This window comes from Sebastes fasciatus, chromosome 17, assembly GCF_043250625.1.
Source record: "Sebastes fasciatus isolate fSebFas1 chromosome 17, fSebFas1.pri, whole genome shotgun sequence".
In the NCBI taxonomy this organism is placed as follows: Eukaryota; Metazoa; Chordata; class Actinopteri; order Perciformes; family Sebastidae; genus Sebastes; species Sebastes fasciatus.
This window is the reverse complement of record NC_133811.1, coordinates 26506859-26534858: the sequence shown is the minus strand read 5'-3', so window position 1 is coordinate 26534858 and position 28000 is coordinate 26506859. Positions and strand designations below refer to the sequence as shown.

General features: G+C 40.4%; 1 protein-coding gene across 3 annotated transcripts in view; it reads right to left on the bottom strand.

Moving 5' to 3' along the window:
• Positions 1-17: 17 nt before the first annotated feature.
• Positions 18-28000, bottom strand: part of atp9b (ATPase phospholipid transporting 9B) — a 51972-nt gene continuing 23989 nt past the window's right edge. For 2 of the 3 annotated variants that reach the window (XM_074612933.1, XM_074612935.1), the window contains 19 exons: positions 24454-24614; positions 24045-24187; positions 21766-21878; positions 19182-19433; positions 14153-14314; positions 13736-13828; positions 12380-12463; positions 11214-11384; positions 10707-10805; positions 10500-10589; positions 10066-10210; positions 8843-8907; positions 8314-8469; positions 7955-8019; positions 7427-7535; positions 7238-7295; positions 4274-4477; positions 2640-2672; positions 18-2288 (listed from right to left, as the gene is read on the bottom strand). In XM_074612933.1, coding sequence (XP_074469034.1) covers positions 2152-2288; positions 2640-2672; positions 4274-4477; positions 7238-7295; positions 7427-7535; positions 7955-8019; positions 8314-8469; positions 8843-8907; positions 10066-10210; positions 10500-10589; positions 10707-10805; positions 11214-11384; positions 12380-12463; positions 13736-13828; positions 14153-14314; positions 19182-19433; positions 21766-21878; positions 24045-24187; positions 24454-24614 — 2340 coding nt within the window. In that variant the 3' untranslated portion in view covers positions 18-2151. The remainder of the gene's footprint in view (positions 2289-2639; positions 2673-4273; positions 4478-7237; positions 7296-7426; positions 7536-7954; positions 8020-8313; positions 8470-8842; positions 8908-10065; positions 10211-10499; positions 10590-10706; positions 10806-11213; positions 11385-12379; positions 12464-13735; positions 13829-14152; positions 14315-19181; positions 19434-21765; positions 21879-24044; positions 24188-24453; positions 24615-28000) is intronic. The other variant, XM_074612934.1, reaches the window with a different exon arrangement.

Genomic DNA, 28000 nt, shown 5'->3' with positions numbered 1-28000 from the left:
GAAAAAAGGGGAACTTCTTGGCATTGGTCGTCTCTTTTTATTATTCAGTAATCAATAACAATATTATAAATAACATACACACTGTTAGAAATCATAGTGTAGGACATGGAAAGCAAGTTGACGAGAAAAGAAACGTTTATACAACATCACATACACGGAACAAAAGATCGCAACAGAAAACACAGGAATCAACATTTGGAATTGCTCTTCATAAGAAAATTTAAAACCTAAATGCAATTTTGCATTAAAGTGTCGCAGTCACACCAACTCTTTCCCAAATAACTACATCTTTTGTTTTCCTTATATAGTGTAGCTACATTTTTACAGCAAGGTTGCCACGATTTGAACTAAATAATACAGCTATTGTTTAGGAATGATCCTCCTGAGTTTAACTCAATTATGATTCAGAGAGAAATGACAACCTGACTAATAAACATAGCTAGACTACATTCCCGTTTACTGGACTGTATATTCAAAAACACTTACAGTACGTGGAGCGAATGATAAAACTCATTCCTCCTTAGCTGAATGTCAACGTCCGCTACAGGCCAAAGTCACATAGAAGCCCAGCGGAGGCATATTGTCAATAAAGGCCTAAAAATACACAGCTCATCAGTGATTCAGGGTCCTTCGTTGTGACTTTTAAAGTATTTTTACCTTCAGAAAAATCCAAGAGCAGCACAATACAAGCTCCCGGAAGTTCAGATCTGGCTGCAGAGGTAACCAAAACAAACACTAACAAAACCATCTGATTGTTTAAAACATCCAATGCTGTGAGCTTCAGCACATTAACAGACATACTAATGAGGCACAAAGCGAGCTGCCAGGAGGGCTGGTGGCCACCGACAGACATCGCAAATATAAAATTATGCAGTATAATCAAGGCCAAATATGCTGACAATACGTTCAATGATGCTATGGAGTGCTGGTTTTTATACTACGGAGATAATGATGTCATTCGCTGTCTTAAGAAATGTAAAGGACGTAAAGCAGCAAACGCACAGAGGTTCAGTTTGAAGCCCATCAGCACTTTCTCTGTGAATGTCATCGTAAATTTTAAAGAGTTGAACGCGGTGAGGTTTTACAGCAGCAGTGATCGCAGCTGGAAGTAAAGGCTTTATTTACAGTCACACAGGAAAACATTAAAGGTCCCATGTCGTGCTCATTTTCAGGTTCATACTTGTATTTAGTGTTTCTAATAAAACATGTTTACATGCTGTAATGTTAAAAAAATATATATTTTCCTCATACTGTCTGTCTGAATATACCTGTATTTACCCTCGGTCTGAAACGCTCCGTTTCAGTGCATTTCAACGGCATTGCATTGCTAGGCAACGGATTGAGTACATGTTTACTTCCTGTCAGCTGATGTCATTTACATACACTGCAGCAGGAAATAAACTGGGATAAATTTAGTATGGCTACGTTTAAAACCGTTTAATGGTCTAAATTTTGTATATTGTGACATCACAAATGGACAGAAATCCCAACGGCTTGTTTTAAAAGCACAATATCTGAATACGGGCTGTGTGTATTTATCTGTGGATTGAGCGTTTTGATAGTTTAACAGTATTTTTATAGCATTTAAATCTGCTTCATAATGTAAAAGACCTGAAAATCTCACTTTTTACAATATGGGACCTTTAAAATAAATCAGTCTTTTCTTTTTACAGCAACTCAACTCCGTTCAAAGACGCAGGCCAGCAACTGTAATTAATACCTGGAATAAAAAAATAACACTTAAAAAAAGGTCTGAACTCCGCATATAAAAATTCAAACATTGAAACAAATGCATCAGAACTTGTATAAAACGACGGCCGATTTGTTTGAAATGCTTTAAAACAAAAGAAGGCAGATTGACCCTTTCTGACAAAATGGGGTCGAGTTCTAAGTGCAGTCGCTTGCACTGTTTTGCCCTTCGTTTGAGAGTCAATCCATCCTTTTATAGTCTTTTTTTTATGTGCTCCGTTTTTTTTTTTTTTTTCAAGTAATCCCAAGTCTCAGTGACATAATCCAAAGAAATTTCTCTCCGTTTGGTTCCAGTGGTTCCTTACCTGTCCGTCACTGAGGATCAGTGAGTAAAAAAAAAAAAAAGTGCTGAAAATAGAAAGCTCAGAGAAGCACTACAAAACAAAGTAATCCACGTTTGGCTCACGAGGACAGTTTGGAGTAGCTCGGTGGGGAAAACTTGCGTTTCAGGTATTTGATTATGTAGAGAGGAAGACAGCTGACCAGCGTGATGGCGGACACCTTCCACAGGAAAGGCCAAGTCGTGATGAACGACAAGTCTGGGAGGGCAAACAGAAGAAACACAGCTCAGGTACACGCGTCTTTAGTGTTGTGTTGTGATTGAACAGGAGAACGGGCATTCAATCAAGTGATGAAACTTGATCACAACACGAACAGTTGCTTTGAAAGTCAAATGCTGATCTCGATGTGTTGAATCACAACATGTTGGGAGTTTGAATATTTGTCACAACACTAAAAATGAACAGTGGAATGACACAAACTCAAATAAAAACAGACAAAATGATGATTAAGGTAAAACATCGCCGGAACATACAGAGATGACAAAATGCAGACGGGACGCATGAGAGGGGATGACGAGCGAGATTGATTTACGGGGCTTGCACACCTACCAAGGAAAGCTCCAAAGGACACCCTGCCTATGCCTGTTGCCAACATATAGAAGCAAAAGAAATGCAGCAGAAATAGAGTGAGTGCAGTGCAAAGGTTAGCAGTGAACAGAGAGACAGAGAGGGACAAAGAGAGAGACAAAGAGAGAGGAAGGGGGGGAAGCAATAAAAGCAGAGAGCTGAGTGCTGAACTACTGCACAACACTTTGGCTGTCAGGTAGTGTTACATGGAAATCAACACAAAGCAGGTGCAGTGAAGACGACTGTGGCCCCTTGAAGTGCTCAGTCCATTCAACACTGGACTCAACAAACCACAAGTAAAGTCATCGTTCTACTACAGCAGGGTGTCAGACTCATTTAGTTCAGGGGCCACGTACAGTCCAGTTAGTGTAAAGAAGTACAAGTACAGAATAGACTCTTTCCACCGGTTCATCTTGCCTCCAGGTCGCCCTTTCAGACGGGGAACTGAAACTTTTATATGCATCTATGCTCTCTTCAAAGCCACCAGACTCCTTTGACAAAAACAGCAATTTGACCTCGTAGAACACGGGAGTTGCTGGTCTACCGCTGCCTCCACCGATTAGTCTGTTTGTGTTATTGTGTGACTTTGGTGAATCCGAACTCCAAAGTCACACAATAAACTAACTAGCCGATTGAGACAACGGTAGCCTAGCAACCCGCGTTCTCAATATCAGTTTAAGTGTACGCTATATTTGGAATGTTTTCACCGCTTTACCTTGCCATCAGACAGCCCTCTCCGATGGGGAACGGAGGCCGTTGTATATCCATCTATGCTCTCACCAAAGCCACCAGTTGCTGTTCTACTGCTGTCTCTATTGGTTAGTTTGTTTGTGCTATTATGTGAATTTGGTGAATTTCGGTCAAGGCAGCGGTAGACCAGAAACTCCTGTTGTTGTTGTTTTGCGGGGTAAAATTACTGTTTTTTTTCAAGGGAGTCTGGTGGCTTTGTAAGAAAGCATTACGGTTTCAGTGCCCCGTCGGAAAGGGCTGTCTGATGGCAAGGTAGTGGTGAAAATATTCTAAATATAGGGTATACTTAAACTGATAATGATTTTTTTTAGGTGTCTAAAATAGGTCTTGCTGCTGTCCCCGTCCACAGCAGTACATACCCGTGCGGTAACTCCTGTCTGTTTCTCCAAACTGGAGGCGTGTAAACCGTCATCTACTGTAGGTAATACACTGACTATGGAGAAGTACCTCATACAACCCCACTTAAAATTAAATCCAAACTATCCCTTTAATGGCATCTATCTTAATAACCTTTTAATCATTCCTGATTGTCTTTGTCACATGTGATAGTAAACTGATCTTTGAATACTTCATCTTGGGTTCTGAGACATTTTAATGAGCATTTTTCTCTATTTTGTGACATTTTATGTGGAAAAATGTCACAAAATTGATTAACTTAATTGATAACAAAAGTTAACTGCTGCTGTGCCAAAAACATCGTCTTGTGTAACTCCTCTCGTATTTATTTCTGGACTCATCAAGCTCGGGCACATGAAACTATTCAAAACTAATTTCATAAATGTATTTCTGCTTTTCTTTTAATTCCTGAAGTTTTTAAAAAGATAAAACATCAATACATAAGCTGGGCAGAAAAAATGGATACTTACCAAAGTACTCGTTGAGGAAGGCGAGCGAGGCCAGGTAGCAGCCTAAGCTGAAAAACTCGGACGCCACCATGAGCCAGTGCCAGGTGCGAATCGTCAGCGCCACCATCAGCAGTTCGGTCAGGATGAGCGCCGTGAAGGAGATGGCGACCACGTGCACAAACTCAGACTCGAACAGCACCAGCGCGCCGTACATGAGGATGCCGCCTGGTGGCGCCAAAGAAAAACAAATGGTTGCCACACCAATTTAGATGACTTGTTTGAAGAGAAGGGAATTGTGGGACTTTTTTCTCCCTTTTTTCTCTGGTAAAGGATGCTCCAGTGTATCCTATGCTAAAGGTGATAAGAAAGGAAGCATTGAAGCACCTTTCCTTAGCATTCAGAGGATTCAACCAGCTCTTATCATGACTGCCACTTACTGGTCATTTCACTCCGTTAGTAACCTTCCTAAGCAAAACAGACTTTTCGACTGCAACCAAATGAAAAAGGGGTTGCGTGTGTGTTTGAGTCGTTTCCCGCAGACAATATTTCTTCATGCATTCTTTGCTTCAGCTGACTGCGACGTTGAGTTAAGGATTAATGTGTCTGCAGATAAGGGCTGATTCAATAACATTATTTATGAGAGTAAAATGTGCTCTAGTGCCGTCTCACATTTTGAAGTGTCCAGACACTCACTCATCTTTAGGCGCCTACTGTATCTTGATAGCCCTTCATTTCATTATAACACAACACAAATTGAGCTTAATGGCCTATAACCGATCACATAATTACTTTTTCATACAGTCTCCATGCGGCGCATTCCAGCAGGTCATACTCTGTAATAAATTAAGCTAGATTGGTGCCTAATATTTCCCTCCTCTCATATCGTCTTCATGTTTCTATCTCCCCCCCCCCCCCCCTCCTTCCCCACAGACCTGGTACTGGCCTTTAATTAAAAAACCTCGAGCTGTCAGGAAGTCACGCTCGAGCAGGAACATAGATCTTTCTCACACGCTGCATGGCTTAGCGATTCCAGAAATATCGATTTACTGGACGGACAAAAGGCTGCATGTAGAAGCGGATGGCGGTTGGAAACCTTAGATACTGAGAAACTGACTGTCCCGGAGTTTGAAGGGGCCCGGGGTCCATGGTATTAAGACGCAGTAGAAATGATGAAAACGGTGGTTGAAGAGTTGCTTTGACAGTCGACAGTAGCAGACTGCTCCTTCTGTACAGATACGGTCATGTTGGAGTCGCCTCTGTTATATATATCAGAGGTTCTCTATCTTTATTCAGCTACGGAGTCTTTAAAGATAGAGAATATAGCAGAGACCCCCTCATGTATGTCCCTTGGAATAATTTGACGTAGCCTATTTTTTACACTTCTATAGTATTAGTTATGTGAAAGAACACCATAAGAGAAATGTATTAGAGAGATATTAGACATGTGTAACATATTTACAGATTCTAAGAGTTATAGATTTGTTAGATTAGAACGTAATCTATGTTAGCAACCCAGTCGTCAGGAAAAAATGTTGGCAATGTATGTTTCTGCAAACCGCTGGATACGTTGAATGTGGACGTTTCTGAACGAAAAAAATCGTTTCATATCAGCCTCGAATCACGCATGCAGAAACGCACAATGACACGAGGTTAACGTTGTGATTGGTTAGGTTTAGGCAAGAAAACTACTTAAGGTTAGAAAAGAACATAATGGTTTGTGTTCAAATAATAACGTTACAACGTAGCTATCGTAAATAAATAACAACTGCCCTTAGCTGACTTTCTTACGTAATGTTACATTGCATGCATAACAACGTTGCGTCAAACAACGTTGCGCCAAACAGCGTTGCGCCAAACAACGTTGCGTCAAACAACGTTGCGTCAAACACCGCTGCGTCAAACAACGTTGCGTCAAACGACGTTGCATCAAACAACATTGCGCCAAACAGCGTTGCGCCAAACAACGTTGCGCCAAACAACGTTGCGTCAAACAACGTTGCGTCAAACACCGCTGCGTCAAACAACATTGCGCCAAACAGCGTTGCGCCAAACAACGTTGCGCCAAACAACGTTGCGTAAAATAACGTTGCGTCAAACACCGCTGCGTCAAACAACATTGCGCCAAACAGCGTTGCGCCAAACAACGTTGCGCCAAACAACGTTGCGTAAAACAATGTTGCTTAATACAACGTTGCGTAATACAACGTTGCGTAATACAACGTTGCGTAAAACAACGTTGCGTAAAACAACGGTGCGTAAAACAACGTTGTGTCAAACAACGTTGTGTCAAACAACGCTGCGTCAAACAACGTTGCGCCAAACAGCGTTGCGCCAAACAACATTGCGCCAAACAACGTTGCGCCAAACAACGTTGCGTCAAACAACGTTGCGTCAAACAACATTAGGTAAAACAACGTTGCTTGATACAACGTTGCTTGATACAACGTTGCTTGATACAACGTTGCTTGATACAACGTTGCGTAATACAACGTTGCGTAATACAACGTTGCGTAAAACAACGTTGAGTAAAACAACGGTGCGTAAAACAACGTTGCGTAGAACAACGTTGCGTTGAACAACGTTGCGTTGAACGTTACGTAAAAAGCATAAAGTCAGTGTTTACTTTTAGTTTCACGTGGGACACGAACAGCGGTCTCCGGACTTTCATGCTTGATATACTCATTATTATACCACGTAACTTTCAAATAATGGTACAATATACTACATCACTTCGCTCTGACTGTATGCAAAAACGTCCAGATTCAACATATCCGTGGGTTGCAGAAATATACAATGCCAAGATTTTTTTCCCTGGCGACTGTGCTGATTATACTGTAGATTTGAAAATTTAAATATTATTGTTGAACTATGAAGCATTTTGTAAAAAAGAAAAAAGTGCCACAGCCCCCTGGGGGACCCCGGACCCCACTTTGAGAATCACTGATATATATAATATAACTGTTGTAATGAGTTGGTGCACCTTACCTTGATAAACGCTGATCAAAACCCAGATGAGGAAAGTCTTGAAAGACAATGAACGCCCCTGAAAGAGAGAAATATCATCCATGAGTGCAACATACAGAACCTACATGATAAGTTGTTAGGGGAAGACAAAGCAGATAAAGGGAATTTATTCTGTCAAACATATATATATTTAAAAAAAGGGCACTGTACCTTGGTGAGGTCTTTATAAAGCTCTGGGTAGAGGAGAGCCATCTCTGGCTTCACATCTTGGTCCAGAACCAAGGAGAACACCGGGAACATGGTGTAGATGGTGGCATACCTGCACAGAATGAAGTGGGGTTTAGATGGAGAGGATAGGTGACAACAGTACATGCTCACATTGTCAAAAATATAACGTTACGTATAACAACGTTACGTATAACAACGTTACGTATAACAACGTTACGTAAAACAACGTTGCGTCAAACAACGTTGCGTCAAACAACATTGCGTCAAACAACGTTGCGTCAAACAACGTTGCGTCAAACAACGTTGCGTAAATAACATCCGTCTAGTTGTTTTTAGACATTTTAATGTGGAACAATTACATATTCTCCCTTTAAGTAATTTATAACTTTATGATGCTAAACTTAGAGAGTACAATAGCTAGTGAGTTAGCTCCACTGGATAGACTGGGTGGATCTGTGAGGTGATATATAAAACCAAAACAATAAGTCCTCTTTTGGAGAAGGTACCTACCCAACCATGAGGAAACCCTGGTACAAGGGCACAGAGGCAAAGTAAAACACGGAGGAGAAGACAGCCTGAGGACAGAAAACAAAAATAGTGTCATAAAGTTAAGTTATTTAGGAACTTTATTGTCCACTCTGTGGAAAATTGTCTTTGGCTTCAGCACCCAGCACAAATTAAAAACAAGAGCAGTAATTGAAAACAGACATCAAGAAGAAAACAATAAGACTTTATAAAAGTCATAAAATAAAATCGGCCAAAATGTTCTGTTAAATCACGAGGTGACACCACACTTCTATTCACCTCCATTCAGCAAAACAAGCTTTGTCAAATACATATTCTGTGAGTGTTTTTAATGACGTCTGTACCTGCATGGTGGAGATGATCATGCCTCTGTGCATGACGAACTGACCCAACGCCGCAGAGCGCTTGTAGCTGTTCCTGCCATGAACCATGAGCAGGCGACCGATGTGCTTAAACTGAGTGATGGAGAAGTCTGCGGCCAGAGACGCCTGCTTCCCTTCCTGTTTACACACAAGTAGAAAAATGTAACGCTGCTGCTGCTGGGTTGTAAAACATCAAAGTATATAAGTTCCATCTGCTTCTAAAGAATCTGATAAAAAACCTCAAAAATGAAAATAAGGGCAGATACCGTATGTTTAATTTGAGTTCCAAAGGAAGTTATCATGAGACACCTCTTCTTGCCGTGAACGGTTGTTCTAGTGCCGCTAAAGTTCTTTACAATTTAGTAAGACGTGTGGCCTTCTGGGAAAGATATGCTGCTTAATGAGAGCTTAATATGTTTGTTCAAGAAAATCTGTGACTGAATTGAGTTACAGTTATCCAGGATCACACTTGAGGTCTAAATGAAAAGCTCTGTAGTCGCTGTGCCTTTACCTTTCCTTCAATTCCGATACCACAGTCTGCAGCCTGGATCATACTGACATCATTTCCTCCATCACCTGACACATAATGGAAAAAAAACAAACAAGACACACATTAAAAAAATAACAACAACAACTACACATTATTTTACAATGCATGCTTGCGCTTATAAAAGTAGCAGACGTTGCTGTTTGCTTCTCTTAGTGAGCTTTGACTGCCATCTTGTGGAGAAAAGGTAATATATTCATTTGCTCGTGTGTGTGTGTGTGTGTGTGTGTGTGTGTGTGTGTGTGTGTGTGTGTGTGTTACAGTAATATTAGGGCTGTCAATCGATTAAAATGATTAATCACAAATCAATCACACAGTTTTTGTCTGTTCAAAATGTACCTTAAAGGGAGATTTGTCAAGTGTTTTATCAACATGGGAGTGGACAAATATGCTGCTTTATGCAAATGTATGTATATATTTATTACTGGAAATCAATTAACAACACAAAACAATGACAAATATTGTCCAGAAACCCTCACAGGTACTGCATTTAGTGTAAAACAATATGCTCAAATCATAACATGGCAAACTGCAGCCCAACAGGCAACAACAGCTGTCAGTGTGTCAGTGTGCTGACTTGACTATGACTTGCCCCAAACTGCATGTGATTATCATAAAAGGGCATGTCTGTAAAGGGGAGACTCGTGGGTACCCATAGAACCCATTTTCATTCACATATCTTGAGGTCAGAGGTCAAGGGACTCCTTTGAAAATGACCGTGTCAGTTTTTTCCTCACCAAAATGTAGCGTAGGTTTGGAGCGTTATTTAGCCTCCTTCCTGATAAGCTGGTATGACATGGTTGGTACAGATGGATTCTTTAGGTTTTCTAGTTTCATATGATGCCACTTCTAGCTTTAAAACGGAGCCCGCTACAACCTAAAAATCTCAAGTTGCGTTAATGCGTTAAATAAATTAGTGGGCTGCATCTGAAATTAATCTTCAGGTTCCCAGCTTTCAGATGATGTACACCGCTTCTATGTGACATCTACTGTTGACCTGCTATCTCCCCCTAAAGACCCCCTGTCCCCGCCTAAAAAAACCAAAAAGGTTTCTATGTGGGTCTCAGTGGGTTCATCTACACAGATATCCCCCCCCTCTGACAGAATTTCCCAGGCTGTCTGTGGACTGGAGCCAACAACCGTCCTGTATTGTAATGCTTTCTGCCACATCGTCTGCCAACACTCACCTATGGCACAGGTTCTGTTGGCTGTGTGCTGCTTTAGGAGCGTGACGATCTGGGCCTTCTGAGTCGGGGAGCAGCGGCAGCAGACCACCGCCGGACACTGACACGCCAGTTCTACAAACTCGTGCTCGTAGTACCGCAAGCACACCTGCAGCACAACAGAGACGGAAAACACAGTTTACTAGACACTAAACGTTCCAGATGTATTTCCATGATTAATCAAAGCTTGTAGACCATATAAGTGAAAACACGGATCGGTTTCATGACCAATATGTTTTGATTTGTTTTCCTCTTGGATATCCTCAAAGCCTCGGTTGAACTCCAAAGTATTAGTTTTGGCTGAAAAGTACTTCTTTATTCTCTCATCGCCTGTTTGGCTGCATCCTCAGCATCATCTGCTGCGCGGGGAAATGTCGCTGTGTGCTGTGTTGTAGTACCTCTAAGGAGTCTCCAGAGATGACCAGAGCACAGTCATGTTTCCTTCTGAAGGCGTTGAGCTCCAGATGGGCCTCTCCTCTGCTCGAGATCTGCTCGAGAGCAACACAGTACAAATTAACCACGAGGCTTTTTTGTCATCTCCCATTACGTAGGCGCATTATGATAACATCAGAGCACCGGGAAAGAGGGAAAGCGAAACAGCGTACCGGTCTGAAGACATGGATGTCTTGGTTTCTGGAGACCAAGTGGGAGCTTTTGGCGATGCACGTAGCCGTCTCAAGCTTGTCCCCCGTCAGCATCCAGATCTGAGCAGGAAAACAAGATACAAGTTGACTGAAGATGTGGCATTAAAGGACTAGTTTGGGTGTTTTTGAAGTGGGGTTGTATGAGGTACTTATCCATAGTCAGCATTATTACCTACAGTAGATGACAGTAGTCAGTAGGATAAGTACCTCATACAACCCCACTTCAATAACACCCAAACTATCCCTTGAACAAGCAAAAGAGCAAACTGCAACTCAACTTAAAGTGTTGATGTCTTGTCCGGTTTTATGGACGCATAAATACAATTCATTTCCAATAAAAGATTAGCATTTCCCTCCTTGTTGTGTATCTGATTACAACCCTGAATCACTGTTGAGGTGTGTGAGGTTTATATGTAACAGGACAGACAGAATGTACCACCTGGTAGAAGTGTTTATTCCCTTGCTTACCTTAATGCCAGCGTTCCGGAGCAGCTCCAGCGTTGGCCTGACGTCTGCTTGCAGTTGGTCTTCCACACCGGTCAAACACAGAAGCTCCATCTCCCTCTCTAGGCTCTCTACCACAGCTGCGACCTTCAGGCCTCGGTCATGGATACTCAGCTTCGCCTGGTTGTAGCGGTTCTGAGCGTAGAGGGAGGTGGAAAGGGGAGACAAAATGAGGAATTGTGGGGTAAAGGGGCTGCATCAGACCAGGAGGCTGAGAAATAAACTCATCAAAGACAACAGAATTAAAAGAGGGAATGCTAAACAGAGTTGTTCAACCTTTAAAGACACAGAAAACACTCACATTGCTATTATGTTGATACTAGGGCTGTCAATTTGAATGTGATAATAATGCAAATTCATTTTAACGCCACTAATTTCTTTAACGCATTAACACAACATGCGATTTTTACCTTGTAGCGGGCTCCGTTTTAAAGCTAGAAGTGGCTTCATATGAAACTAAAAAACCTAAGGAATCCACTGGTACCAACCATGTCATACTAGCTTGCCGCGAAGAGGTTAAATAACGCTCCAAACTTGTGCTAAATTTTGGCGAGGAAAAACTGACATGGCCATATTCAAAGCGGTCTCTAGACCTCTGACCTCAAGATACATGAATGTAAATGGGTTCTATGGGTACCTACGAGTCTCCCCTTTACAGACATGCCCACTTTATGATAATCACATGCAGTTTGGGGCAAGTCATAGTCAAGTCAGCACACTGACACACTGACAGCTGTTGTTGCCTGTTGGGCTGCAGTTTGCCATGTTATGATTTGAGCATATTGTTTTACACTAAATGCAGTACCTGTGAGGGTTTCTGGACAATATCTGTCATTGTTTTGTGTTGTTAATTGATTTCCAGTCATAAATATATACATACATTTGCATAAAGCAGCATATTTGTCCACTCCCATGTTGATAAGAGGATTAAATACTTGACAAATCTCCCTTTAAGGTACATTTTGAACAGATAAAAAAATGTGTGATTAATTTGTGATTAATCCCGATCTCGATTGACAGCCCTCTAACCTCTAGTTCTATTTCAAGAAAACATGATATTCAGTGAAGAAAATGACTGCACTGTTTGGAGAGCAGAGTCAAATCGCAAGTACAGTGGTGTCCATCCATACCTCAAAGTCCTGATACTGCTCCTCAGACAGAGACTTCTTGGCTACCACCAGCGTCCTCAGGCCTTCTCTGGCCATGTTCCCACACTGACAGAAAGAAGAAGATGATGTTAGTTAGTTAACAGAGATATACTATATATTAGATACACATACTTTTTTTTTTTTTTAGAGATTTTGGTTATTTAAACGTTTGTGTTCATATATTTTCCACAAAAAGACATAAAGATGAAACAAGCGTAGGGCACATCATCTGTTCTATTAGAGCGGCTGCTGTATAAGTTCACCATGTACAGTATTGTCAATAGCAGCATATTGTTACCAACACCCAAAGAAATCAATAGTGAATAACATAGCCTCTGGTGAGATTCAGAGGACACAGTAAAACAAAGGGATGGATGGCGGTTTATTTTTGATATGAAACACCGATGGGGCGAATCTGTTCTGCTGATTGGTTATTGACAGGCAGAGTAACCGTAGCGACGGCTGATTTGACAGCGGGATATTACAGCCACATCATTAGCACCATTGTTCAAGAATATGACATACTGTAATTACTTCAACTTTATGTAGGTCACTAATTAAATCAAACGCTGCCCCCAGTGCTAAATGACTCAATAATGCCAATATAATTATGAACATATGCAGACGAGACCTTCGACCACCAGACTGGTTTAGACGAGGCCCACCCCCGATGTGTCCCTCCATGAATGTCCTGATTACAGGACTGTACTGGACTAAAAAAATATCACTGTGTGTGATAATGTATACATTAATCTCTGCTTCTGACTGCTTCAGAAACAAAAGGCATTTCCGCCAATCGGCCTGGCTAAAAACAAACCTTACCGGTTGCAGGCCACATTTTGGCCTTTGCCATGGCTCAAAAACTGACATTCATATAAAAGTTTGGTCTCTTTTTGAACCGGAGCAACTGCAGATTAATTCCATACCCAATATGTTATGATCCACTAAAGTTAGGAACGATACGAGATGAATAAATCCCCATTTTTATTATCTTCGCTGCCATCTTGACTGTAAGGGAGCTGGGAGGGACAACTGAGTGAGATTCACCATCTGCACTCTGCTGAGTGCACTTTTCTAGTATTGTCAATGTTCTCATCCAGAGGGGCTCATTTTAAGTGAGCAGATGAAGATTTAAGGTTTTGCTAAAAGACACTTTAAGATGAGACATGGCTGCTGGGTTCAACCGGACGATTAAACAAAGAGCAAAATGTTTGTTTTTTTGTTGTTGTATTTTACAGCTTCTAGAAGCTCCTAATTGTCTTTATGAGACAACAGTGTACATGTTATTGCGTGAACGCACCCCCAGTGTGTAGTATAGATTTGCAACACAGCTTTTACCTCTTCCTCCAACCAGTCGTTATACTGGACAATGCTCGCCATGGCAACATCAGCACCCTTCATGTAGAAAGTGATGTCTCCTGTCGCCTCCTCCTGAATCAAATTACAAATGATAATTAGTACATCTCCTGTCTACGAGTGCAGAAAAATGTAAACAATATATTTCTACAGCAATCGTCATGCAGCATGTTCAACTTCAGCAGCCAAAGCGCATCACAGTGATAACAGGTTTGACACCAAAACAACTACAATATATATATAAGTATGGTTCTATGAGGTATTTTAGGTATAAAAAAAACTCAATCTGAACAAAATGTAAATCCTGCACATTTAATGTATAAAGACACAAAAACATTAGATTTAGCAACATAAGGACAGAGCATCCACACATCGTATTGTTATATATAAGTTCCACACCCTGACGATGATGCCCATCCTTTTGCTCTCGGAGGTGAAGGGGAAGATCTGCAGGATGTGGAAGGAGAGATGCTGTCCAGAAGGAGTCCTCAGCTGCAGGGAGGTCAGGTCTCTGTTCACCAGGGTCAGGCCGACGCTCTGCGTCCACCGCACCAGCTCCACCTGAGGGAAACACAGGAAAACAAACTGCTCACACACTTTGACAATTTGACCCCCTACACAATTGAATTTATGCTATAATGTTCAATAAATCGTAGCATTTCACACTGACTGGATGGATAAGGAGTGAATGAATTCAGGAGCCAATGAAACTTCAAAAGCCTGACTCATACAACACAAGGGCATAGGATGGAGGTAAAATGCATTTAACCCACAATTTGCATGGTATTCTGGCATTTACTTAATTACATAATACTGAGAAATGAATAAGCAAGAAATGTGGGGGATCATAGAATACAACGCACATTCACATTCAAATCAACGTAGCAGGAAGGTCAGAGCGGCGGCTATTTTTATGTGTACCATGTTGTAGCAGGCTAACTTCCGTATAAACTGAACTCACTGAGGTGAGGGTTATGCAGTAACAACTAAAGCAAGCAGAGGAGTAATAAGTCACGTTATGAAGCATAGAAAGCCAGAGTAAATAAGTTAAAGTTAACAACTTACTGCTTCATCCACGCACTCTTATTACAGCGGAGGAAAGCACATCGCTAATGCCAGATTAGTTACAACTTTGTTCGGCTCATTTTCTGTAACCAGTGTAGCATTTAAAGCATGATGGGATTAGCAAGATAGCTAGTTAACTATCGGAAAGCTGGCTAGTAACCAGTGTAGCATTAAAGGTCCCATATTGTAAAAAGTGAGATTTTCATGTCTTTTATATCATAAAGCAGGTTTAAGTGATATATAAATACTGTGAAAGTATCTAAACATTCAATCCACAGATAAATACACACAGCCCGTATTCAGAAACTGTGCGTTTGAAACAAGCCGTTAGGATTTCTGTCCATTTGTGATGTCACAAATCTACAATATTTAGACCATTTCACAGTTTTTAAACGTAAACATACTAAATGTGTCCCAGTTTATTTCCTGTTGTTGTGTATGTGAATGACATCAGCTAACTAGCGGAAAGCTGGCTAGTTAGCTAGTTTGCTAATTCCGCCATGCTTTAATGCTACACTGGTTACAGAAAATGAGCCAGAGAGCGGGCTGGTGGCCCTGGAGAAGGACTAGCTAACTAATCAGCCATCCGTCCCTGCGTCCATTCTCTTTCGGGTGAGCTGAGACAACACTTTACGGCCCACTGACATGTGTTGTCACCATAACAACTAACAATCACCATTTTCTTTTGTACCAGTCAAATGACCACGGAAAACCGTTCAATGTCCATTCTACTCCTATTCTATTTCTATGGGGAGGATTTTCGAAAATACATTTATGAATAAAAAAATAAAAATAATGATTAAATAAATAATCAAAACTTAGGGTGATCATTGTTTACCACATATAAAACAGGAAATAACTTTATGTAGAAAAGAAAATCCAAATCAAATGCAGACCATAAAGCTGAGCGGTTGAAAGACAAGGCATGAGAGAGTTACGCTATCCTCCAGAGCTGCTGAGCTCTCCTCATTCAGCTCCAGATAAGTGTTTTTCTGTTTCTCTTTCCTCTTTCTCTCCTCAGCAGGAACTGCGGCCCCCACGAGTGAGCGTTCAGCTGCACACGACTCAATCCTCAATGGGTTCATTTTCAATTTGCTCACTCAAAGGTTGTTATTATACTCTGACCTACAAATTGGAACTTCCTGTTAATACCCCATCATTTCTCCGGCTCCCCCTTTGAGCTCCGTAAAAAAGGAGCTGCCTATATTTACTTAACACACATCTGTGTGTCATTATCCTGGCGTGTGTGTGTGCGTATGTAGACACACACACACACACACACACACACACACACATATACCATGTGCTGAGGATCCTGAATTTAGCTCTTCAATTTACTTTATCAGCTCTACAGAAACTATTTAAAGCTTTGTCAACTTTGATACCAACTGAACGTGAATCACGTGTTACGACAGTAAAAGGGAAGATTACTTTATGACAATGTCAGGCTGGCTTAACCTTCCGGTTGTCCTCGGGTCAAATTTGACCCGTTTTCAAACTTCATTATATCATAAATATGGATTTCTTTAATCTTATTGCCCCAAAATAACATGGACTACTGTGGTCTTTGCAAAAAAAAAAAAAACTTTGAATTGTGGGTGTTTTATTCAAATCTATAGCATTTGTGGTCGTCCTGGGTCAAAATGGACGGGAAGACCACAGGTGTCATTATCTGCTGCTATTACATTTTTTTTTAAATGCTTTCAAAACAATATTCTGACTCAAAGTTTACATTTACCAGTATGTGATAATCCATCAACATTATGTTCCTCTGATAATAACTATAGTCAAAATAATTCATAATATCTCCTTTTTTTTTTTTACTAAAACAATTAGGTGTAACAATAGTGGCATTATGTAAACAAACTGGCATTTGAAGGGTTATTTCTGATAATGAATTAATAGTTATTAATAGTATGATCAGGGCTGAAGTAGGTTAAAAGATTTAACTCAGTGAAAGTGTAAAAAATAAATATTAATATATAGTTCTATGACAGTTTATTGACATGTGCATTTCTGATCACTGAGCGATTTGTTTCAGAGCGAGGCTTCATTGCAGAAGAAGAAAGTATTTTGAAAGACAAAATGTGTACAATATTCACTTTCATCAGTGCTTCAGTATATAGGTCGGTATTTTTACATATGGTTTTATTTTATGTGTATTTATTTCATCTGTTCAATAATTAGTTAATTAGGATGGAAGCACCATAATTCAATGCTTTTATTTAAAATCATGGTGCTGAAGCGTGGCTTCTAGCCTGGCAATCACTTTCAACAGTAACTGAAGGAATTATACTTTATCTGCATATTTCAGACACTGTCTTCCTCCCGTATGCTACACTCACTGAATCTGCCAGTTCCATCCTATTGGAAATGATAAAGCACGAGTCACACACAAGTCATTAAAGGCTACAGTGAAATGCTCTCGTCTGTTATTACAGGGGTCAAAGGTTACAGGAGGACTCTGTTCACGGCGTGGCTGACCAGCAGGTCAGATGACCCCTAGCTCTGACCTCGGTGGCCGGCCCACTTCATCTCCTTAATGATGGCTCATTACATTAGAGCGAGGCTGAGCGGAGAGCCGGGGCCAAACAACACTATCGCTAGCGGAGGAGCGCCGTATCAAGATCTGATGCTGCAGTCAATGAGAGCGAGGAGGAGACAAGGGGGGAGAAATAAAAGGACAGAGACAGAACAAAGAATAGAGTAGAAGGGGAAGGGAGAGCTCCACCAACAATCACAGACCTCCACCTCTCATCGTCTCTGGGAGAAAATTAAATATTGATCAATCCGAGCAGTGTGAGACAATGGAGAGAGGGGAGAGAGGGGAGAGAGAGCAGGGATATAAATAAATATATACATCAACTCAGGACGGGCAAAATGGAAAACTGAGATTTATCTTTCGCCACCTTTTTATCTTCATTTTGATTGCTAGACTTCTAGACTCGGGGGTTATCCACACAAAGTATGCAAGTCTCACAAAGGCTTTTACGGAGCTTCACATGTCATGGGTGATAAACATGTCTACAAATGGGTGTGTATGGGAAGATTAACAACCCTTCAATACGCATTGAACATCTCTTTAAACAAATACCGACTGTAACTTCCTGATAAAAATCTTTCTCCGTCTTATTCAATTATCATCAGCATCCAATTTCTCTATTGATACATTCTTTAGTATTATTAGAAAGGGCTATATATATAAATATATATCTATAACAGGCTGTGTAGCACCTTCAGCCATAAAAGCTCAGACTCTTGGGTTACACGGAGAAACTGCCGGAGGAGAGGAAGCCATAGGGATGACGCCTTTGGGGATCGTTTTTTGCGCTGCATTCTTCCTTCAGTCGGAGCGGTAAATCCTCAGGAAGCGAATACAGATGATTAAATAGCTTAACCTCTACGAGGAGTTCACGACCTCTGAATTTCTGTTCATGAAATGACTATTATGACAAAGCAGGGTTATTTAGGATCACCAATAAAACACTGAGACAGAGAGGAAGCTGTGGAGAGAGAGAGGTACAGAGGATTTGCTCCTGATAATCTCCCATGTTTATTTATTATTATATTTAATCCGGGTATGAGACACTTTAAAATGACAAGTGTAAATGGGGCCTTAAAAAGCAAAAAGCATATGTTAACGTTTAACTATACTGTCAACAACCTGCAAAGGTGTGACCTTCGTATGGGTTCAGGCTCTTTATGGTTTGTCTTTTTGGTCTGAAAAATAGCATTGAAGATATGAATAAAAAAACAATGTCTAAAAAAGAACAGAGTCTAAGGAACTGAACTTTTTGCTAATGACATCCACATCATTCACAAATCCTCAACAAGACTGATCTGAAACATTTTGAAATGTGTCAGATATCAGGTTGAAAACATGTATATGTATCTTTCAGGACCGTTGCCTCGTTCAGAGGCCTTCCTTATCATAAGAACACTACTTTAGGAGAAACAAAACTCAGACGGTGGTGGCATTTTTCCGATTTTTTTTCTTGTGAATTTCAGACTTTATAATCTTGCAAATTTGTGATTTTATTTCTCATAAATTTGCCATTTTTATCTCAGAGAAAATCCAAGTTTTGTTCTTGTAAATGTATAACTTGAATCTCCTTAATCTCTGAATATTACCTCCATCCCCTTCATTAATTAAATTATGGAGCCCATAATTGAATTTTTTTACCGACAATGACCCTAACACGCCGTCGTACAGTGCATGTTCCTCTGCAAATATTTAATCAGAGGTGTTGAAACACAGATTTGGATAAGTGCAGCACACTGAACCCAGTGGACACCATTCAACCTGCTTGTTTTCTATTCAAGCTGGAGGTGCTAAAACTCTTCACCGTATCTGTATGTTTACCTCATCGGGGCTGGAGGCCTGGTAGGTGCGGTTGTCATCGCTGTAGTCCTGGTCGGCCTCAGCAGACTCCGTCTCTCCGTTCACGATGGCGTGCGACTCGTAGACGGGCGTGACGTTGTGGCACAAGGCGATGGCTTTCACGGCCTCGTGGATGCGACTGCTGACACTCTTACGGACTTTCGGGCCCGGCGTCTGGGTTTTCCTCGATGGAGTGGAGTCACCGGTGCCGCCGTTGGAGGGCTTGGAGGTCACCTGACATCAAAATGAATAATGTGAGTCAATAAATAATCTGTGACTAAAAGAAATTATGTCATTTCAGTCACATCTATTTATGACACACGTATGAGCTAAATATGGTTGACCTAAGATGAAATGTTGTATTAAGAGTGACATCATGCCATCAGAGCCAAAATATGAGGGTTGTATACCAACATTTGCAAATTACATTTAATTAGCTAATGTCTAATTTTCATGGTTGATTCCTACAAAAGGTATCCAGAGAAACGACTACAAACCAAACATAACGATATAAGCTGCCTAATGATTAAATACGATTACCAATTAGCATACATACACATTGAATAACTGCATATGAAATATATTACACAATCTCTTCAGACTGCGTATTGTAGGCAACAAGATGTAATCCTACTGTACACTCACAGCCAGTTCACTGTGACACCCCTTTTCAAGCTAAATGACACGGCGAGGGGAAGTGGTGTATCCCCGTCTTTATCCTGTCATATCTGATTTGAGGACCTTTTATGTGTTTTCTGCTGTTTTGACATCAGCCGTCAGTTTAACTGGGTGGTGACTAGCGAGCCGGCAGACGGCCCACTGAGCCAGCTGCGTTTTGACGGGAGCGACGCGCTCTACTGAAGCATTTCATTCTGGCTTATTATTAACCTTCAATCCTGCCAGGCGGGGAAGGAGAGGCGACGGGGAGTACAGTAAAGATGACAACCTTCATCAAGAGTGACTGGAAGATCAATGGAGACGTCATTAGCTTATGTTTCGTGTCTGAGCTACATGTAGACTCTCCGCTGTGCATTCAGTTACATCCTAGAGGATGTAACTGAATGCACAGCGGAGTTATTAGACAGCTGATCTACTGTATGTAAAACGAGCCTGGCTGATGATATTGCTGGATTAGGTAGTCTGATATTAGTTAATCAACAAGTCCAACAACACTCCAAGAAACAGTAACTAAGGTTGTTTTATTATTTAAAAAAATCTTTTAAATACTTTTAATGTATATGCATTATAATGTATATGTAACAAATACGTATAAAAAGCATGATTAAATATTGCAACATTATTGCAAAATTGCAATTAATTCTTATTCTAATGTGTCCCAGAGAATTGATAGATGATTAAAGATGCCCACATATGGATTAGAACTGAAACAATTAATCGATTAGTTGACTCTAGTCAACTAGTTTAGTTGAAAAAATTAATCTGCAACTATAAAATAACTAAAATAACTAACACCAACAAACAACCGGCCGCCACCACAACTCAGACTCCAACACAAACTCCACGGAAACACAAAAAAAAAATTACAATAACTGTTATTTGCTGCCCTAATCTGGGTGGAATAATGTTCAAATAATAATCGTGCTTAAAACAATAATAGCGTCCTGTAATGATGTCACTGTGACAATAAAGAAAAAGCAGCATAGTAAAAAATCAGCTGGACTGAGGCATCGCTGCTCTGCTCTGCTCTGCTCTGCTCTGCTCTGCTCTGCAGCTCTAAAAAGACTAGTCATTTTTCATTAGCTGAGATTACACATAAGGGTGTGGGGCAGATGGTTTCCGTGTCGACCAGCTGTTTGGAGCTGGCTGAGAACGAACAATATCATTCTGTCAAGACTGCAGCCAGATCTGAGCCACCCAGCGAGGAAAACACTTGCTTACAGTATGAAGAGTCGCTCAGGGACACGGCGTGATGAATGAACAACAGGGGCTTCTTTCCTGGAAAAACTTATCCTTAGCGAAATATAAATATTGGTTAAACTGATCTACAGGGAGAGGCGTGAATACGCAGGAAAGACATGAGTGAACATATTTCAATGTATTCCGTCCCTTACTGGAAACACATTTATATATTGTGACAAGTTTGGCTTTTATTTAGTTGGTTTAGTTTTACATGCTGGATCATGTAGATTTGATATCATGTAATAAATAACTTTGTATTGCTAAAGGGAAAAAAAGGGAGAAAGTTGAGCGACTCCCAAATGAGCACCACAACTCTACGCTACAATTTTCTGGATGGTGGTTGTTTTTATGGTTAACGGAAAAATGTACAAAGAAATAAATCATGAGGAAACAAAAATAAAATAAAGAAAAATGTACAAAGAAATAAATCATGAGGAAACAAAAATAAAATAAAGAAAAATGTACAAAGAAATAAATCATGAGGAAACAAAAATAAAATAAAGAGAAATTTACAAAAAAATAAATTATGAGAAAATTAAAATAAAATAAAGAAAAATGTACGAAGAAATAATTTATGAGAAAAATTAAAAATATACTCAAAATAAATCGACAGATCAATCGATTGAATGAGAGTAATAAATCTTACTTGTGCGTATGACTTTTTTATGTGGCTCTGTATCTCATCCATGGTGTCGGTGCCGTAGGATACTGTTCCCAGGTGCAGCCGCTTGAAGACCATTTCGTTCTGTGTCAGAGTGCCTGCAGTTCACAAGACCAGTTTAGACAAACCAACAAATCATAAAGAAAGAAATGACATCACCTATACACTACTCCTCCAATACTGTTCTTCACATGATGATTACTCTTATTTCTGTTATCATCTATTATATCACCTCATTTTAAGACCTATCAGAAGCATCAAATACACAAACCAATGGGTGATGTCACAGTGACTACGTCCACTTCTATGTTAGAAAAGGAAAGTTGTTACTAAGGATCATCTAGCAACACATAAGGGAACACTTTTCCCGTACAACAGCCTATTGATATCCTTATGATGATTTTATGCAACAATTTTTTTTTTTTTAAGGCATCCTTAAAGAAATTAGTGGCGTTAAAACGAATTAGCGTTAACGGTTTATTATTGCGTTAACTTTGACAGCCCTAGTTTTTATTGCATTAACGCAACTTGCGATTTTTAGGGTTGTGGCTGACTCAGTTCTAATGTCACAAATCACTTTATGATAATCACATGCAGTTTGGGGCAAGTCATAGTCAAGTCAGCACACTGACACACTGACAGCTGTTGTTGCCTGTTGGGCTGCAGTTTGCCATGTTATGATTTGAGCATATTGTTTTATGCTAAATGCAGTACCTGTGAGGGTTTCTGGACAATATCTGTCATTGTTTTGTGTTGTTAAATGATTTACAATAATAAATATATACATATATTTGCATAAAGCAGTACATTTGCCCACTCCCATGTTGATAAGAGTATTAAATACTTAACAAATAAGGTACATTTTAAACAGACAAAAAAATGTGCGATTAATCACGATTAACTACGGACATCATGCGATTAAATATTTGAATTGATTGACAGCCCTAATAGAAATGTATGGGCAATCAGAGCGTAAGTGGTTTTATGCAACCGGGCACTGTAAGGGTTAAAAATACATTAGAGGTGTTTTTAATCACACAGCCACTACTTCATAGCAAAAATAACATATATTCAAAGCTACTCTGAAAGCGCACACACACACACACACACTGAAAGCAGAGCATTTGTCCCCAGAGGACTGCCTACAATGCATCATGGGACCTGCGGGGTTGGTGTGACTGCCTTCTCATTGACCTAATCTCATTACCAATATGGACTGCATGTCCTCTCTAACTAACAGACAAGACACAACATTGCATACAAAAAGACTGAGTGAATGAAAAAACACCGAAAACTTTGAAAAACGAGGGCAGTGGCCTTGTTTAATGGATGTCGGTTGCCAGAATGTGTGCCGATAGAGCATAAAGCTGATTAGAGGGCATCTAACTCCCAAAAACATTAGAGCCACGGGGTTAACCAATTCTATTGGATTGATTGTTTGTTCCTCTTTCCATGTGCTTTAACTATCAACCTGGATAAATAGGCTCTGCGGCTAATCTATTCCTACCTAGATCAGCGGGGGAAGACAAAGAAGCATGTTGGGGCTACCGCAGGAGTTTATCACTCTGGCACGCCGTCTAGCATTAGTAAAGAGCAGCTATTTGTTAGTGGAGAATCAGGCAGTGATTGTGAAATGAAGTTGAAGGAGGCTTAAAACACAAATTCTGATTTGTTGAAACTTTTGTCCTCAGCTCTTTTCTTTAACTCACAATGTTGACATGTCTTAGATCAGATTAGATGTTATGCTTATTATTAAACTGCACTTAAGTGGCTTAATTTCAATGTAAAGATATGATATATCACTATATTATTTCTCTATGTCTTCGTGTTTTAATGAGCAAATCTCCCTAAAGTCTACAGGCAGTGATTCATGTGAGTCTTATTGGGTTTAATGCATTATTTTGTTTTACCATTTGCTTCTTTTTTTTGGGCTTATAAATAATATCTCGAAATCTTTAGATTATATAAAAGGGTCAAAAGGTTAAATCAAACAAACTAATCTAAACACTCATTACGCAATACATGGTATATTTTTTTTTGAGCACTTGAAATAATTATTGTTGAACGTAAAACCTATAAAGCCACAATAAACGTGCATTCAAAGACAGATCTTTCGTTGTATGATGATGCTGCCATCATCCTGCTATCAGAACGTGCACCCTATACTCGTATACAAACCAGCTGCCCTCTTGAAGTGAATTATATTTTAAGTACCAACCATCTACTTAAAATGTAATCTTTCTTCAGCATGTCTGGACACCAACCTGTCTTGTCTGTCAGCAGGTAGACTAGCCGGCCCAGTTCTTCCGGTATGGTGCTGGTTCTCACAACAGTGCCGGGGATGTTTTCGTCTTTCATGATCATCCAGCCGTAGGCCGACTTCCCCATGTCTAGGTTTACACGCAAGCTACACATGGGGATAAAACAAAGCTGGAATCCATCACAGAACTAATAACAATAAAACTGCATCAAAAACTGAATTTAAGATCTGGTATGTCTTCTGATAAAAAAGCAGATGGGGTTTCAAAGCAGGGACTATTTTTTCCATTTTGAGACCAAATGTTCTGCTCGGGATAAAAACCACACATCACTGTAAAGCCATCTTTATTTGGCTGTGGTAACAAAATAAACAAAGAAACAACATTTCAAAGAATAAGGAGAATCACAAAGTACCTGATGGGGATAATGTACGAGAAAAGCACGATGAATCGGAAAAGGTTGCTTAACCAAGGACCCACAAACCCCTGCACCGCTACCATGACGATAGACAGGACCACCTGGGCCAGGAACAAAGCCTTGGTGAGGCGGTTCAGCTCGAGGTCCAGTAAGCCAACCTGTGGGGACAAGAGGTCAGAGGTCAAAACAGCAGATGTTACAACATCACGGTCCTTCTCATTTCCTCTAAGCAGGTTATAAAGATAATAGAACGCTGCAGGAACGAGTCCTAAAACCCAGAAATGAGTTAGCATTGTAGCACTTCTGGTTCCCTCCTCTGGAAGTCATTGGGTTTTTTGAAGGGGTTTTTAGTTAGATGTCTGAAATAGTAATTTTGAAGCTTTGACGTGTCTTAAAAAAGTCAGTTGCTAACAAGTGGCAAAATGAGACTACTAAACATCATCACGCCGACTCGTCTGCTTTTACAGCCTCATTGTGTTTACTCGCACTCATGCAACCGTGGTGTAGTTCGTTTATAGCCTAACGTTAGCTTTTTACTTCTGCCTATCGCATTCATGCTTCAAAAATCATAAAAGTGGTGTTCATTAGTGAAGATTATCTTGCTGAACAAAACGTGTGACAGAGTTTATTATCTGCGATAATCCAAAACCTGATGACATAATCCCATTGGCTTTTTGTCAAGGGAACCAGGGCGATGCTAACTTCCTGGTTGGACTACAGAAATCCAGCGCTTGAGGACAGTGATGTTTTCCTTCAATGGGAATCACACAATTGGTAAATTTACAGTCCAGACCGGAGATTTAGAGTAATCATCTTATTCGTTTTCTGACAGCTAATACAAGAGAAGACTGTTTGTAACTTCCCCATCTGCTCCCAAAGCATTACAATATGCTACACAGAGAGCCAATGAAAGACATTCTTAGCTGCAGGCTTTTATCATGCAAACCATGTGTACGACATAAATACGTTTATTGGTGGCAAACTACAAGCTGCATTATTGTCACGCTGAAGTCCTTGAATGCAACAGAATGTCAAAAGGCCTCAAAAATAGATAAAGTTCCCATATTGAGATGGCTTTCTAGAGGAAGGGGGGAAAAAAAGGGGGTCAGAGTTGTCTTTTATTTTTCGAGTGTATCTCCCAGCCAATGGAGCATGTGGGAAAAAGATGTCAAATAAAGAAGTGCCCTTCCCCTTTCTGGCAGCGCTCACAGCGAAGCCCTGTACACAGAGGGCTTTCTTCTGACGCACCACGCTTACAAAAACAGCAGAACATAACATCTCTCCTCCCTCAAATAAAGGAACCGCTCTGAAAAGGAGGGGAGGGGGCAAGCACGTATAAAAAAAAAGCAGCAGAATTCCTCCGCTGCCTAAACCCCCACCAAACCCATTCCCCCGAGGACTGGGAGAGCTGGGGAGACCGGTGTGACTGATTTATCAGTGGCTGTTAAACTCCCAGTAGCAGAGTACGGAGAAGGGAAGGGTGTCTCCCCACCCCGCTGCCTCACTACATGGTTCATGGTTGAGCTATTGAGAAAAATAGGGAGGTTTGGGTGGATTAAAATGAAGAAAAATTAAGACAGAGAGCACAGTGCATGCCTGAAAAGCAAAAGGGATCCCCTTCTGCTTGAACAATGGCTGGTCGAAATGTTCCAAGCCTTGCCGGGGATCAGATGAAGTCATTATTCATTCAGTCAAGGGGGGGAAAAGGACTCAATTACCTCAACCTAAAGATGCTATCAATGAATAAAAAAAAAAACAGTGCATATTTTACTCCATTCATCTCCAAGCCGTTAAAAGTGAAAGGAATAATTCGATCTGCCTGTGTGGCTTGTATTTTAGCTTGTGTGTGAAATGTGATGTAGCCCCAGGACATGAATATTAATCGAGCTGAAACTAGGGCTGTCAAAGTTAACGCAATAATAACACATTTGTTTAAACGCCGCCAATTTTTTTAACGCATTAACGCAACTTGCGATTTTTAGGTTGCAGCGGGCTCAGAGAAGATACTGACATCATATGAAACTACAAAAATTAAGGGATACTAGCTTGTCGTGAAGGAGGTTAAATAACGCTACAAATTTATGCAGAATCTTGGCGAGGAAAAACTGGCAAGGCCATTTTCAAAGGGGTCCCTTGACCTCTGACCTCAAGATATGTGTATGAAAATGGGTTCTATGGGTACCCACGAGTCTCCCCTTTACAGACATGCCCACTTTATGATAATCACATTTGGACAAGTCATAGTCAAGTCAGCACACTGACAGCTGTTGTTGCCTGTTGGGCTGCAGTTTGCCATGTTATGATTTGAGCATATTGTTTTATGCTAAATGCAGTACCTGTGAGGGTTTCTGGATCAATATCTGTCATTGTTTTGTGTTGTTAAATGATTTCCAATAATAAATATATACATACATTTGCAGTAATAAAATATTTTAAGTACTAAATACTTAAATCTCCCTTTAAGGTACATTTTGAACGGATGAAAAATGTGTGATTAATTGTGATTCCTTGATAAAACCAAAGAATATCAGGACTTCAGTCAGTAAGTGGTTTATTGTTAAGTGCTTGAGACACCGACAAATCAAGGAAGTCAAGAAAATAAACTGAAATTGATTCTTGAGATCTTAGTAAACAACTTTAAGTTTCTTTTTCTTTTTTTTTAGATGAACACAGTTTGAGAGACGTGTGAAGAGTATTGGGTCTACTTCAAATGAACAATCTTTATTGAAGAGCAGCCTCTTGTCAAATGACATTGTTCTGCCTCTTTCCTCAGACAGAGGTCCGTCTAACAATACCGAGACAAAGAGTGAATCTATATCTGACGTTCTGTCAGATTGATCAAGTGCAGGCATTGTCCTGGCCCGTGTCACAACAGATTATATGAGGCCAAAACGTTCTCGCGACTTTAGCCACACTGTATCGACTTTCTCCCCCAATCTCCAGTCTCCATATTGGCACTTCTGACATCATCTCCTTGAAATATTGAATTCCTCTCAACTGTCGAGCTTACACAAAACAGTGGCCCCCGCCGTTCGACCGGCCACATCAGCGTTCTTAATAAAAGACGCCGGTGTCAAAACTGTGCTGCAGTAGGAAGGGGGCTGTGTTGAGCTTTACTGGTGCAGACCGTTGTAGGTGATAACTTTGTGTGTAAAAGTCATTGCATGGCGGATACACTGCTTCTGTGATCCAGCTGATGCCCGCTTCTATCAGTTGACCCCGCGTCTATCGAGCTCAACCATCTTCCAGGTAAAATCTTATATTTAGAAGCACATTTTCATTAATCTCCTCAATCTGGGGACAAAACACTCAATGGGGATTCTGTGGGATTAACTTTCTGCTGGAAATGTCATTTAAATCCTCGGTTAGTTAATTTCCCTTTTGGTTAATTAGCAACTGGCGCTGACCTTTTGCATTGACAGGTCCAACTTTATCTAGAAAGTCAAGGTTAAAAAAGCACCTCGCCATAGTGATTGATTAGTGATTAGAGAGCAGGGGGAAAAACGATGGCATGAGGGGAACTTGAACAGATGTTACTTTGTGC